Source organism: Mus caroli, unplaced genomic scaffold (assembly GCF_978045245.1).
Source record: "Mus caroli unplaced genomic scaffold, Mus_caroli_1 scaffold_17, whole genome shotgun sequence".
NCBI lineage: Eukaryota > Metazoa > Chordata > Mammalia > Rodentia > Muridae > Mus > Mus caroli.
The window spans coordinates 56,134,936-56,150,341 of record NW_028227272.1 but is presented as its reverse complement, the minus strand read 5'-3'; the positions used below and the strand labels follow the sequence as shown (position 1 = coordinate 56,150,341).

At 38.8% G+C, this 15,406-nt stretch overlaps 1 protein-coding gene and 1 pseudogene across 1 annotated transcript; one reads left to right on the top strand and one right to left on the bottom strand.

Moving 5' to 3' along the window:
- Positions 1-3,966: 3,966 nt before the first annotated feature.
- Positions 3,967-4,905, bottom strand: LOC110288540 (olfactory receptor 5H19-like). Its single transcript, XM_021154857.1, has one exon. It carries the CDS (start codon positions 4,888-4,890, stop codon positions 3,967-3,969), a length of 924 nt encoding a protein of 307 aa, XP_021010516.1. The 5' UTR covers positions 4,891-4,905.
- Positions 4,906-12,814: 7,909 nt separating this feature from the next.
- Positions 12,815-13,735, top strand: LOC110288906 (olfactory receptor 5H18-like; annotated as a pseudogene).
- The last annotated feature ends 1,671 nt before the right edge of the window (positions 13,736-15,406 follow it).

The following is a 15,406-nucleotide window of genomic DNA, read 5'->3' as shown; positions in this document are numbered from 1 at the left end:
GTATTTCTTTTCTGGTCCAGTCTATTTGGAGTTCTGTAGGCTTCCTGAATGTTCATGGGCATCTCTTTCTTTAGATTTGGGAAGTTTTCTTCTATAATTTTGTTGAAGATGTTTGCTGGTCCTTTGAGTTGAAAATCTTCATTCTCATCCACTCCTATTATCCGTAGGTTTGGTCTTCTCATTGTGTCCTGTATTTCCTGAATGTTTTGAGTTAGGATCTTTTTGCATTTTCCATTTTCCTTGATTGTTGTGCCGATGTTCTCTATAGAATCTTCTGCACCTGAGATTCTCTCTTCCATCTCTTTTATTCTGTTGCTGATGCTCGCATCTATGGTTCCAGATTTCTTTCCTAGTGTTTCTATCTCCAGTGTTGCCTCATTTTGGGTTTTCTTTATTGTGTCTACTTCCCTTTTTAGGTCTAGTATGGCTTTGTTCATTTCCATCATCTGTTTGTATGTGTTTTCCTGTTTTTCTTTAAGGACTTCTACCTGTTTGATTGTGTTATCCTGTTTTTCTTTAAGGACTTGTAACTCTTTAGCCATGTTCTCCTGTAATTCTTTAAGTGAGTTACTAAAGTCCTTCTTGATGTCCTCTACCATCATCATGAGATATGCTTTTAAATCCAGGTCTAGCTTTTCAGGTGTGTTGGGGTGCCCTGGACTGGGCGAAGTGGAAGTGCTGGGTTCTGATGATGGTGGGTGGTCTTGGTTTCTGATAGTAAGATTATTACGTTTACCTCTTGCCATATGGTAATCTGTGGAGTTAGTTGTTATAGTTGTCTCTGTTTAGAGATTGGAGCAGAGTCTCTGTTCCACTCACCAGAAGTCTTAAGATCTCGTGGCGGGTGTCCTTGGTTGCTGGCGGGTGTCAGCCGACTCTGCCCCCTAGCTACCCTGATGTTGGTTGGACCGGAAGGGGGAACTCTTATTTTTTTAAAGAGGCCAGCTAAACATTGGGAGATACGCCATCTTTAATCGCCATCAATGTTTGGTACACCACTGCCTTATATTAAGAGTGCTCTCATTTGAGTCGACACAATAGCCAGATACAAAATACACAACCCAGGAGGACCACTGCCCCCCCCCCCCCAGGCCAACATTCCCACCCATTCCTTAAAGAATGAAAAGGCATTGGTGATCTAGGAAGTGAAGTCCCCCAAGGTGACAAGGTCAAGTAGAGTGCTGTTGAGTTTGAAAATCTGGAGGAGTATCTTTCTGGACAACTGCTCTGCTTTAGCTGACAAATTTCCTTTAAGGTACTCAGATAAGAGGTGACTCTGTTCAAGAGACTGAGAGAAATTAGCTTGTAGAGGGGTAGACGAGACACAGGACATTTGGACAACTTTATACAATTCTTTAACCTGTTCTTAAACTAAATCTATTCCTATGGAATTCCTCAAGGTTGCAAGGAGAAATAAGATAAAGTCCCACCTGCTTTGATATAATTGAGGAGGCATACATGACAAAATGTGGCCACAGCTTTTGCTACAAGTGTATCCATCAGAGTTTGGAGGACAATAATAGATGTCCCAAGTGTGATTACGTTGTGGACAATATTGAATATCTCTATCCTAATTTCTTGGTGAATGAACTCATTCTCAAACAGAAGCAAAGATTTAAGGAATAGAAGTTCAAATTGGACCACTCAGTGAGTAGCCCCAAAGGGCATAGGTGGCAAATATTTCAAAATCTACTATAGGCACAAAGGTGGGACGTTTCACAACCACAGCAGTATACCCTGCCAACACTCTGCTAAAAAAAACATGTCCTTCTGGAACTATTACAATCTATATCTCTGTCGGCGGGAGCAATTTGCACGTCAGCCTCTCTGGTACCCAAATCTGGTGTTCTTGACCCTGTGGAAAAACACAAACAGTTCTCCTGGATCTCGAAATAACGGGATCTGGGCCATACCATTTTCCAATTAAGACATCTTTCCATTTGACATCCTGTTTAAGGATAGGCGAGGTCATGGCATGCCTATCTGCAGCTAAATGACCATGTTCGTCCAGAATTAAAAATTAAAGTAAAGAGGGCTAATTGTTCTTTGGGTGGCCGGCCATCAGCGATTCCCCCTTTTTGGTTTTGTAAGATTTCTTTTAAGGTTCGATGTGCTCTTTCCACTGTGCCTTGGCCCTGTGGATTGTAGGGAAGTCTAGTAGAGTGACTAACCTGCCTTATTTTACAAAAGGTTTGGAATGATTTTGATGTATATGTGGGGCCATTATCAGTTTTTATACTATCTGGCTTTCCCCAAGCTGCCCAAGTATTAGGCAATGGCCAACCACGTTGTGGGATTTCTCAACAGACATGGGGGAAACAAAAAAGACACCTGAACAGGTATCAATGAAACATGAACATATTTTAATTTTCCAAATTCTGGGACATAAGTAACATCCATATGCCACAGTGTTAAAGGGATCAATCCGAGAGGATTAATACAAACATGAGGAGGGTGGTGAAATTTTACACAGTGTGGGCATTGTAACACCACATCTTGTGCTGAACTGTGGCAGCAGGAAAATGATACAATTGATGAAAATCTTTTGCAAGCTCCCGTGGGGTGGCATGAAAAATAAATTCCATGCGAGTGCTAGCATCCACTAAGGCATTTCTGTCAGCCATAGGGCCTGGCAAGATAGAGTGAGCTTGAATATGTTAAATAAAGAATTTATGTGTTCTTTTACAAATCAATTTTTTTAACTCTAATAAGATGGTGCACACAGAGCTGGTGGGTCAAATGGGTCCAGCAATTTCTAATGCACGCACTGCATTTACTACATAAGCAGAATCAGAGACTAGATTAAAAGATTCCTTAAAAGCTTTGAATAATTCCAACACAATTTTACATTTGGTAAGTTGCGGGATGCCAGGATTGTATTAAAAAGAACGGGTTTTTGAGAATTAACTACATAGGCACCAACACCTGTTTTAGAACCATCTGTATAAATAATGAATGAATAATGGTGTCCTTGCTGTTGAATAAAGGAGAGAGCAGAGTTCTTTTTTGTGGAAAAACAGATGCAGACATACATAGATATAGACAACATACAGATATATGCAAGGACAAACACAGAAAGAGACATAGAGCAACCTTCTACACATTCACATAATAGAGAGACAGAAGATAGAAGAAACCAGGAACATGAAACAGAGAATTCAAATCTGGACTTGCTTTTTTAAAAGACTCCAAAGATAAGTGCTTGCACTTCTTTCCTTAATGGGCACGGATCCATTATTGGAGACTCAAAGTTAATCATTAGTATGTAAAATTCAAGTGCTGGGCTTCTGCTGTAATAACCTGCTAATCTCAGCATTTCACCACTTTTATATTCAAAAGTTTGAAAGTCTTGTATACTTATAAGAAATACAGATGATCAGGTTCTTTATATGAATACCCATGTCTGGTTCCACCTTCTGTCTTAGTTACAGAAGTATTGCTGTGATAAAACACCATGACTAAAAGCAACTTGTGGAAGAAATGGTTTGCCTTGACTTACAGTTCCAAAGGGTCAGAGTCCATAATATGTCAGTAAGCAGAAGCTGAAGCAGAAAGCTAGCTGATCATATTTTGTCAGCCTACCAGGAAACAGAGAGAACAAACTGGAAGTAGAGGAAGACAACAAACTCTCAAAGCTCATCTCCAGTGACATATTTTTTACAGAAAAACTATTGTCCTAGAGATGCCAGGATATTTACAGACAGTCGTGTCAGATGGGTACCAAAATGCTTAAATACATGAGTTATGGGGGCCATTAATTATTCAAACCACCATAGACAAGAATATTTTAGGTGTTTTTTAGGGAAATCATTTTAAATCATAAAAAATTGAAATTTTTATTTATCCATTGTCAAAGGAATATAAGAAAATTAAAATTCAAAATTCTTTGCACATTTTTTAAAGCATTAAAAAAACTTACAGAGAAAAACTTGATATTTTTAATACTAAATCAAAACTCTGTGAGGGCTAAACCTTTTTCTTTAACACATTTTTCAGAGAATCCATGACTTGCTTGTTTCTCAAGCTGTAGATAATTGGATTTAACACAGGAATTATGACTGTGTAAAACAGAGAGTCTATGATATCTTGATCATCTGCTTCTTGGGACACGGGGAAAACATACATGACGAGAAGAGGCCCATAGTACAGAGACACAGATAAGAGATGGGCACCACAGGTAGAGAAAGCCTTCTTCATGCCTTGGACAGACTTCCTTTGCAAAATCGTAAACAGCACTAGTGTATAGGACACAAGAACAATCACAATGGTGAGGACTTGAATTATTAAAGCAAAAAGAAATGACAGTTGAAAATTAATAGTAGTGTCAGTACAGGAAATCTTTAGCAATGGAACGATGTCACAGAAAAATTGATGTACTATATTGGAATTGCAGAAGTTTAGTAGTAATAGAAATCCCTCGTGTATTGAAGAATGAAGAATTCCACCTACAAAAGACAGGACTAAGAGACATATATATAGTCTCTTAGTCATAATCATTGGATAAAGTAAAGGTTTGCATATGGCTACATAGCGATCATATGCCATAGCTGCCAACAAGAAACATTCTGTAGTAACACAGATTGCAAAGATAAAGAATTGTATCATGCATTCAGAGTAGGAAATCATCTTATTGATCTGTAAGAAATCGAGTAACATCTTTGGTGCCACTGTGGATGATAGGCAAGCATCCACAAAAGCCAGATGGCCAAGAAAGAAGTACATAGGGATATGTAAGTGAGGGTCATTCCATATAAGAGCAATTAGACCAAGATTCCCTACAATAGTGATGAGATAGATCACCAGAAAAAACAAGAACAAGGGCACCTGTAGCTCTGGAGACCCTGTGAGCCCTGTAAGCACAAATTCTGTCAGCACAGTTGAATTTTTCATTTCTGAATTCTCAATGGATAATCCCTGAAATAAAACACAGGAAAAAGAATGTCCACCAGGATTTATAAATCAAATATCAGGAGAGTACCTTTGATACCATATATGGTTATAGACTAAAAACCATAACAATATAGCATTTTACTTCTTTATTTTTAAAAATGGCATTTGAAGGAGTTATGTGGAAGAAGTTAAAAGCATCTATAAAACTAATTTCTTACCCAACTTATCCTTAGTGCCTCTTGGCTAAAGACTGAGTATTTGTCTCACAAATTTGTTCACTCAGTCTTACATTTCTTAGATTTTGTTATGAAAAGATAGAAATGAAAAACATTTTACATAGACTAAAACAAACAAACAAACAAAAAAACAAACCTCCTAGCAAAAACATGAATATTTTACCCCTGCCCACTGCATCTCCAGAATATTCTGCAACATTATTACCTGCCTTCCTTTATAAAGAATTGGGGGTATAGTGTTTCCCCTTTAATGGCATTTTTTATTCCTTTTAGTTCTTTCATGTCATACAACTGCATTCTAACAATTTCAGTAAGACATTCAAGTGAGAATCAAAGTGAAGATAAGAAAGAAAACCTCTGAGAGCCTCTGCCTAGCAGCCAAAGGAAAGCAATGCAAAGACTCACAGCCAAACATTAGAAAGAGCTCAGGGAGTCTAACAGAAGAGTTGGAAGAAGGGTTGGAGGACCATAAGAGGGCAGGAACTCAACAGGAAGACCAATAGAGTCAATTAACCTGGACACTTAGAGGTTCACACATACAGAATTACCAACCAAAGAGTGAGTATGAGGTGGACCTAAGACCCTGAATATATGTAGCAAATGAGCAGCTCAGTCTTCATGAAGGTTATCCCCAAAATTGGAGCACGGGCTGTACCTGAGCCTGCTGTCTGCCTATCTATCTATGGCTCTCACACCCTGAAATAGCCTTATCTGGCTTCAGTGGGAGAGGATGTGCTTAGTCTTGAGTCAACTTGATGTGTGGAAGTAGGGATAGGGTGGGAATTGGGGTGGAGGATAATTGTGTGTAAGGTGACACAGGGAAGGGAATTACCTGACTCAAAAGAGAAGGGGAAGGTGGAATGCTGGGGAGGACTTGTTTGGGTGGGTGCTGAGAGGAGAGGCTGATATTGGGATGTAAAAGGAATAAATGAATTTTTATAATGACTGAAAAAATGAACAGAAAATCCTGATCCAAATTATACATACCTGTAATCCCCACACGCAAAGGATGGGAGAATGAAAGTTACACATGGGATATGTAGAAAGATACTGCCAGTTTAAAAAAAATAACTAATCAGTAAAACAACCTAATCTAAATTCAACTAGAGTGTTGAGAATTGTGACCAAAAGAAAAGACAGGTATAAGAATTACCAAATAAAATTATACTGTCAGAAGTCAAAACCAATGCTCTAGTAGGATAAGCAATAGAGATCTCTGAGTGCTGAAATTAAGAAACTTAGTGGCTTTGCTGAGACTGTAGTTAATGCCAAAGAATAGCAGAGACTGGGTGGTTTCAGGAACTCCACAGTGAAGAAAGATGCTCTCGGGGAGCCAAAGATAGTGGGACAAGCTGTGGATAGCTTGTTTGCCCTTTCACAATATGCAAAGTAATATCTGTGGAACATGTTTGATAAAAAAACATCTGAGTGGATAAAAGGAAGTTATCAAGAAGAGAAAAGTCCAGGAAAGGGAAAATTGGATGAAAAGGAGGAAGAGAACTAGAGTTTCTTCTGCCTGTTGTCTTCAATTACTCAATTACTGCCATTCCTGAGTATTTTTATTTTCCTTTTGAAACTTTAAAATATATTTCTCTATAAATTTTTGCTTCCAAAAGGCATTGGATTTAAATTTTATATCACAACCTGTGTGCTGCAGTAACACATTTACATGCTTGACTGATAGTTCTTTGCGTATTTAAACCATACTTTATAATACGAAAACTAAAGTTATAACTTTTTCTCTAGATATCACTCTGGTTTTATTTGATAGCAATTTCATCTCTAGTGATTTTTTTTCTTGCAGAGTAAGATTGGGACAAACATTGAATCTTTATTCCAGAGATACACAGGGTGTCATTATGTTCAGTCATTAAATGAATGTGTTTCTTTGAACGTAGTTACAAATGTGCATATTTATATATCAGTTGTGTATGCCTTCGTGAAACATACATCCTCTACTCTTACCTCTCCCTTACATATGTGCATCTTTCTCTCTGTGTATATAGATATTTTTCAAATAAAGTATTCTCAGAACTTGATAATATAGGAGAAAAATATTTAAGTAACCAGTCTGAAAGATTTTAATTAAATAGGCAAAGTAATCATTTTAATGGTATTATGAGAAAAAATTCATATACAAGAACAATAGCTACTTAGGTCTTTAAAATCAGTATCTTAGTTCAATAATATTGAATTTACTGTTCAAGTTATAACATCACTAGCAAAACAAATTATTTTAAACTAATGTATTTCTTCATATTTGTGACCAAAAATTAAAATATAGAGATATTATTTATTGGTCTTATTTTATTTTATACCAAGCTGAGTTCTGGTAAGCTAAATATAAAAGAATCACAACTTAAACAGCATTTAACTCTTTACACAATACATTCATATTATTGCATAAATCATTGCTCTTACCCATACTGTGAGAGATGTCTCAGAGGTCTTTAAAAAGTGTTGGTAATTTGAAGGCAGCCAAAAACTTAGCAGTGTATAGCTATTGGAAGGCTGATAGCAGTTCTTATGGTAGTGGGTTGTTTTGAAGCATTTATTCCATAAAAGCAGGGAGAAAACCATTAACTGTGTATTTTCCTTGGACCTGATGTTAATCAGTGGCATCCCTGAGCAGGGACCTGAAAGTCTCCTCTGAGATCACAAGCTTTCCATGAAGACAGTGCAGCACTGCCCTGCTGGCCAGTGTGAATTGGACACATATGAGGAGTCCTTAATGACTACATGAGCACCGCAGACTTTTACACTGTCAATATACATGCCATGCCTGAGTCTAGCTTGAAAAGATGGAATCACCGCTCATACTACCTCTGATCACTAGTAACACTCCTGATATGTTTAGACAATAATTAATTATTTTTGTCAGTACACAAACGATACAGGGGTGTTGGGCTGTATACTAGAAGAAAGGAAGCTTTCTTTATTTCATTTTTTAAAAATTAGATATTTTCTTTATTTTACGGTCATATATCCAGAAAATGTTCCACCTGGGAAGAAGGACACATGCTCAACTATGTTCTATAGTAGCCTTATTTGTAACAGCTAGAAGCTGGAAAGAACCCAGATGTCCCTCAACAGAGGAATGGATACAGAAAATGTGGTACATTTACGCAATGGAGTACTACTCAGCTATTGAAAAGAATGAATTTATGAAATTCCTAGGAAAATGGATGGACCTTGAGGGCATCATGCTGATCTGAGGTAACCCAATCACAAAAGAACTCACACAATATGTACTCACTGATAAGTGGATATTAGCCCAGAAACTTAGAATATCCAAGATACAAGATACAATCTGCAAAACACATGCAACTCATGAAGAACGAAGAGGAAAATGTGGACACTTTGCTCCTTCTTAGAATTGGGAACAAAACACCCATGGAAGGAGTTACAGAGACAAAGATTGGAGCTGTGATAAAAGGATGGACCATCTAGAGACTGCCATACTAGGGGATCCATCCCATAATCAGCCCCCAAGCTGACACCATTGCACACACTAGCAAGATGTTGCTGAAAGGACCCTGATATAGCTGTCTCTTGTGAGGCTATGCTGGGGCCTAGCAAACACATAAGAGGATGCTCACAGTCAGTTATTGGATGGATCACAGGGCCCCCAATGGAGGATCTAGAGAAAGTACCCAAGGAACTAAAGGGGTCTGCAACCCGATAGGTGGAACAACAATATGAACTAGCCAGTACCCCCGAAGCAAGTGTCTCTAGCTGCATATGTATCATAAGATGGCCTAGTTGGCCATCAGTGGAAAGAGAGGCTCATTTGTCTTGCAAACTTTATATGCCGCTATACAGGAGAATGCCAGGGCCAAGAAGTGGGAGTAGGGGAGTAGTGGGGGGACTCTCTTCCCATTGATGCCCCACAAGACCATCCTCTGCTCTATTTGCAGCTGGAGCCATGGGTCCCTCTGTGTGTACTCCTTGGTTGGTTGTTTAGTCCCTAGGAACTCCGGGGGTGGGGGGGTCCTGGTTGGTTTTGTTCTTCCTATGGGATTGCAAACCCCTTCAGTCAAAAGTAACCTCTAACCTCTTGTTTAGCCTGATTTGGGAGTGTAGATTTTATAAAACTCAATGGTCTCCAAAACTGCCTTGGGCTTTCAGGTTTGGGTTGAGAAAGCTCAAAGAATAAAATTCAGAGACCAAAGAGTTGTGCTGCTGAGAACATTTTATTATTAAATATTTGTAGGTGAGAGTTCATGAGGCAATGGAAGGAGGAGGACAGAAAAGAAGTGAGGTAGGCAGAGTAAGAGGTGAGGGGAGGAGATTGAGAACAGGGAGAGGACAGGAGGGAGGGGAGAGGGACAGAGACAGAGATAAAGACAGACAGATCTACTGCATCCAGCACTTTCTTACATCAAAAAGTAGCAAAACCTATATCAAGGTCTGCGATTTGAGGCTGATTATGGAAAGGATCCCCGGGTGAAGCAGGTTTTTTCCCAATTCTAAGAAGGAGCAAAGTGTCCATAGTTTGGTTTTTGTTCTTCTTGAGTTTCATGTACTTTGCAACTGGTATCTTGGGTATTCTAAGTTTTGGGGCTAATATCCACTAATCAATGAGTATATATCATGTAAGTTCTTTTGTGATTGGGTTACCTCACTCAGAATGATACCCACCAGGTCCATCCATTTACCTAGGAATTTCATAAATTCATTCTTTTTAATAGCTGAGTAGTACTCCATTGTGTAAGTGTACCATGTTTTCTGTATCCATTCCTCTGTTGAGGGACATCTGGGTTCTTTCCACCTTCTGGCTATTATAAATAAGGCTGCTATGAATATAGTGGAGCATATCCTTATTACCAGTTGGAACATCTTCTAGATATATGCCCAGGAGAGGTATTGTGGGATCCTCCAGTAGTACTATGTCCAGTTTTCTGAGGAACCGCCAGACTGATTTCCAGAGTGGTTGAACAAGCTTTCACTCCCACCAACAATGGAGGAGTGTTTCTCTTTCTCCACATCCTTGCCAGCATTTTCTGTCACCTGAATTTTGGTCTTAGCCATTCTGACTGGTGTGAGGTGGAATCTCAGGGTTGTTTTGATTTGCATTTCCCTAATGATTAAGGATGCTGAACATTTTTTCAGGTGCTTCTCAGCCATTTGGTATTCCTCAGGTGAGAATTCTTGATTATCTCTGAACCCCATTTTTAATGGAGTTATTTGATTTTCTGGACCACCTTCTTCTGTTTTATATACATATATAAAACAGAATATATATATATATTGGATATTAGCCCCCTATCTGATGTAGGATTGGTAAAGATCCTTTCCCAATTTGTTGGTGGCCTTTTTGTCTTATTGACAGTGTCTTTTGCCTTACAGAAGCTTTGTAATTTTATGAGGTCCCATTTGTTAATTCTGAATCTTACATCACAAGCCATTGCTGTTCTATTGAGGAATTTTTCCCCTGTGCCCATAGCTTCGAGGCTTTCCCCCACTTTCTCCTCTATAATTTTCAGTGTTTCTGGTTTTATGTGGAGTTATTTGATCCACTTAGACTTGACCTTAGTACAAGGAGATAAGAATGGATATATTCAGACCCTGATATAGCTGTCTCTCTCATGAGGCTATGCCAGTGCCTGGCAAACACACAAGTGGATGCTAACAGTGATCTAGGATGGAACACAGGGCCCCCAATGGAGGACCTAGAGAAAGTACCCAAGGATGTAAAGGGGTCTGCAACCCTATAGGTGGAACAACAATATGAACTTACCAGTACCCCAAGAGCTCGTGTCTCTAGCTGTGACGAAAGGATGGACCATCTAAAGACCGCCATATCCAGGGATCCATCCCATAATCAGCTTCCAAACGCTGACACCATTGCATACACTAGCAAGATTTTGCTGAAAGGACCCAGATATAGCTGTCTCTTGTGAGACAATGCCGGGGCTTATCAAACACAGAAGTGGATGCTCACAGTCAGCTATTGGATGGATCACAGGGCCCCCAATGGAGGAGCTAGAGGAAGTACCCAAGGAGCTAAAGGGAACTGCAACCCTTATAGGTGGAACAACAATATGAACTAACCAGTACTCCCCCAGAGCTCGTGTTTCTAGCTGCATACATATCAAAATATGACCTGGTCGGCCATCAGTGGAAAGAGAGGCCCATTGGTTGTTCAAACTTTATATGCCTCAGTACAGGGGAATGCCAGGGCCAAAATGTGGGAGTTGGTGGGTAGGGGTGGTGGTGGGGGGAGTGTATTGGGGACTTTTTGGATAGCATTGGAAATGTAAATGAGGAAAATACCTAATTAAAAAAAATAAGTGTTCGCCCTAGGTCATCAGGCAGTTGTAGTCACACAGATCCATGGTATCTGGTAACAGGCAATTTTCCTTATGCACAGACCAACCTAAGACATGGGGCCTGGAGGAGATAGGGTAACCCTATGACGGGTAAGACTATGACATGAAAGAATCAACCTAAGACAGGAACTGAGGCTGAAGAACAGAATTGCCCAGACCTAGTCCAGCATCATATTATTAAACAAAAAAGGGGGAGATGTAGGCAGCTGACGCCTAAAGATGGCGCCAGTTTCTGTTACACCATGGCTGTAAACAACACCACTGTGCAGGCACTAGCCCAAATCTGGCGCCCATCCCTCCCCAGAGGGTGCATACAAATTAAGGTGATGGTACACTGACCAATCCCAGGAGGACACAAAGATTTTCCCTGTGCTGGGGTGTATATAAGGAATCCTCCCTGGGTTCCCGGGGTCCCCTTAGCACATCGAGGTTTTCCTGCAATAAAAGCTGTTGAGAAGAATCTGACTGTGTTGTGTCTTCCTTGCCAGACAAGGTGAGCGCGAAAAATTGGTGGAATTCTTCTGAGGTGCTCATTTGCTACATATATTCAGGGGTCTTAGGTCCACCTCATGCTCGCTCTTTGGTTGGTAATTCAGTATCTGGGAGCCTCTAAAGGTCCAGATTAATTGACTCTATTGGTCTTCCTGTTGAGTCCCTGTCCTCTTAGGGTCCTTCAACCCTTCTCCCAACTCTTCTGTTGGACTCCCCAAGCTCTCTCTAATGTTTGGCTGTGAGTCTTTGCATAACTTTTCATTGGCATCTAGGAGGAGACTCTCAGATGTTTTCTTTCATATCTTCCCTTTGATTCTAACTTGAATGTCTTACAGAAATAGTTAGAATCCAGTTGGATAACATGGAAGGACCAAAAGGATTCAAAAATGTCATTAAAGGGGAAACACCATACCCCCAATTCTTTTAAGAGGAAGGCAGTTAATGTTGTAGAATATTCTGAAGATGCAGTGTGCAGGAGCTAAATTATTCACGTTTTTGCTAGGAGGTTTGTTTGTTTGTTTTAGTCTATGTGAGATGTTTTACATTTCTATCTTTTCATAACAAAATCTAAGAAATTTAAAATTGAGTGAACAAATTTGTGAGACAAATACTCTGTCTTTAGCCAAGAGCCACTAAGTACAAATGGGTAAGAAATTAGTTTTACAGATGCTTTTAACTTCTTCCCCGAAACTCCTTCAAGTGCCATATTTAAAAATATAGAAGTATAATGTTATATTGATATGCTTATTAGTCTATAAGCATATATGGTATCAAATGTACTCTCCTGATATTTGATTTATGAATCTTGGTGAACATTCTTTTTCATGTGTTTAATTTCAGGAATTATCCATTGAGGATTCAGAAATGAAAAATTCAACTGTGCTGACAGTTTGTGCTTACAGGGCTCACAGGGTCTCCAGAGCTACAGGTGCCCTTGTTCTTGTTTTTTCTGGTGATCTATCTTGTCACTATTCTAGGGAACCTTGGTCTAATTGCTCTGATCTGGAATGACCCTCACTTACATATCCCTATGTACTTCTTTCTTGGCCATCTGGCTTTTGTGGATGCTTGCCTATCATCCACAGTGACACCAAAGATGTTACTCGATTTCTTACAGATGAATAAGATGATTTCCTACTCTGAATGCATGATACAATTCTTTATTTTTGCAATCTGTGCTACTACAGAATGTTTCTTTTTGGGAGTTATGGCATATGATCGCTATGTAGCCATATGCAAACCTTTACTTTATCCAATGATTATGACTAAGAGAGTATGTATATGTCTCTTAGTCCTGTCTTTTGTAGGTGGAATTCTTCATTCTTCAATACACGAGGGATTTCTATTACTACTAAACTTCTGCAATTCCAATTTGTACATCACTTTTTCTGTGATATCGTTCCATTGCTAAAGATTTCCTCTACTGACACTACACTTAATTTTCAACTGATATTTGTTTTTGCTGGAATAATTCAAGTCCTCAGCATTGTGATTGTTCTTGTGTCCTATACACTAGTGCTGTTTACAGTTTTACAAAGGAAGTCTGTCCAATGCATGAAGAAGGCTTTCTCTACCTGTGGTGCCCATCTCTTATCTGTGTCTCTGAACTATGGACCTCTTCTCATCATGTATATTTTCCCCGTGTAACAAGAAGCAGATGGTCAAGATATCATAGACTCTCTGTTTTACACAGTCATAATTCCTGTGTTAAATCCAATTATCTCCAGCATGAGAAACAAGCATGTCACAGATTCTCTGAAAAAGGTGTTAATGAAAAAGGCTTAGCAGTCACAGAGATTTGATTTAGTATTAAAAATGTCACGTTTTTCTCTGTAAGTTTTTTTTTAATGCTTTAAAGAAATGTTCAAAGAATTTTGAATTTTAATTTTCTTGTCTTCCTTTGATAATGGCTAAATAAAATTTTCAATGATTTTTATGACTTAAGATGATTTCCCTAAAAAAATACCTAAAATATTGTTGTCTATGGTGGTTTGAATAATAAATGGCCCCACAAACTCATGCATTTAAGCATTTTGGTACCCACCTTATAAGATTGTAAATATCCTGGCATCTCTAGGACAACAGATTTTCTGGAAAAAATACATCACTGGGGATGAGCTTTGAGAGTTTCCTCCACTTCCAGTTTGTTCTCTCTGTTTCCTGGTAGGCTGACTAAATGTGATCAGCTAGCTTTCTGCTTCAGCTTCTGCTTACTGAGATATTATGGATTATTGGAACTGTAAGTCAAGGCAAACCATTTCTTCCATAAGTTGCTTATAGATATGGTGTTTTATCACAGCAATACTTCTGTAACTAAGACAGAAGGTGGAACCAGACACTGGGTATCCATATAAAGACCCGGACCATCTGTATTTCTTATACGTATGTAATACTTTCAAACTTTTGAATATAAAAGTGGTGAAATGCTGAGATTAGCAGGTTATTAAAGCAGAAGCCCAGTAAGTGGATTTAACATACTAATGATTAGCTTTGAGTCTCCAATAATGCATCTGTGCCCATTACAGAAAGAATTGCAATCACTTATCTTTGGGGTCTTTGAAAAGAGCAAGTCCAGAATTCTCTGTTTCATGTTCTTGGTGTCTTCTACCTTCTGTCTCTCTATTATGTGAATTTGAAGAAGGTTGCTCTATATCTCTGTCTTTGTTTGCCCTTGCATATATCTGTATGTTGTCTATATCTATGTATGCCTGCATCTGTTTGTCCATTAAAAAAGGACTCTGCTCTCTCTTCTTTCAACAGCAAGGACACCATTCTTCAGTGGAATGGAGGGATGTGATATTTTATATAAATTAATAGAGTACATAATTTAAAATACGTCTATGTATAGAGAGGAAATGCAAGGCAATAAATGTTGATAGCTACGTAGTTCTCTTAGAATATGGCATAATAAACAGGATAAATATTTAGCAGTCATAAGTCTTAAGTGATTTCAAGGCATATTATTAACTTTGGCTATGAGGTCCACAGTCTAAAAGACAATAGTCCTTAAAGTAATGTGTACTGTGGGGACCTGGCCTATGACATTTCAGAAGGGAGTAAACACTGTATTAGCAACTGGGATAGTGAGCATCTGTTCTGTATTTTAGAAAGATATCTTTTCTGCCCATGACTGTTAATTAACATAGGCTGTGTTAAAAATTAATGTGCTAGCTTACTTAGTGGAAGGCATTGCAAGACACCATAATGTTGAGAGAGTGGAGTAGTTATTGCTGATTACACTTATACGGGGATAAAAATTTAAGAAATACAAGTAGGACAAAAAGATGCACAAAATGCACAGTTTGGAGAGCAAAAGAACACTATGGGCCTAATAGTATATACACTAAAAGTGAGCTTGTAATTGTTTAAAAAATATTAGTACCATTAAGGTGAGGCCTCCTACTTTGCATTGGAGCATTAAGAATGGTACACTAAAAGCAGTACCTTACTGAGCTA

Excerpts from the sequence above, each read along its gene's own strand:
- LOC110288540 (XM_021154857.1), bottom strand. The coding sequence starts at position 4,890 with ATGAAAAATTCAACTGTGCTGACAGAATTTGTGCTTACAGGGCTCACA.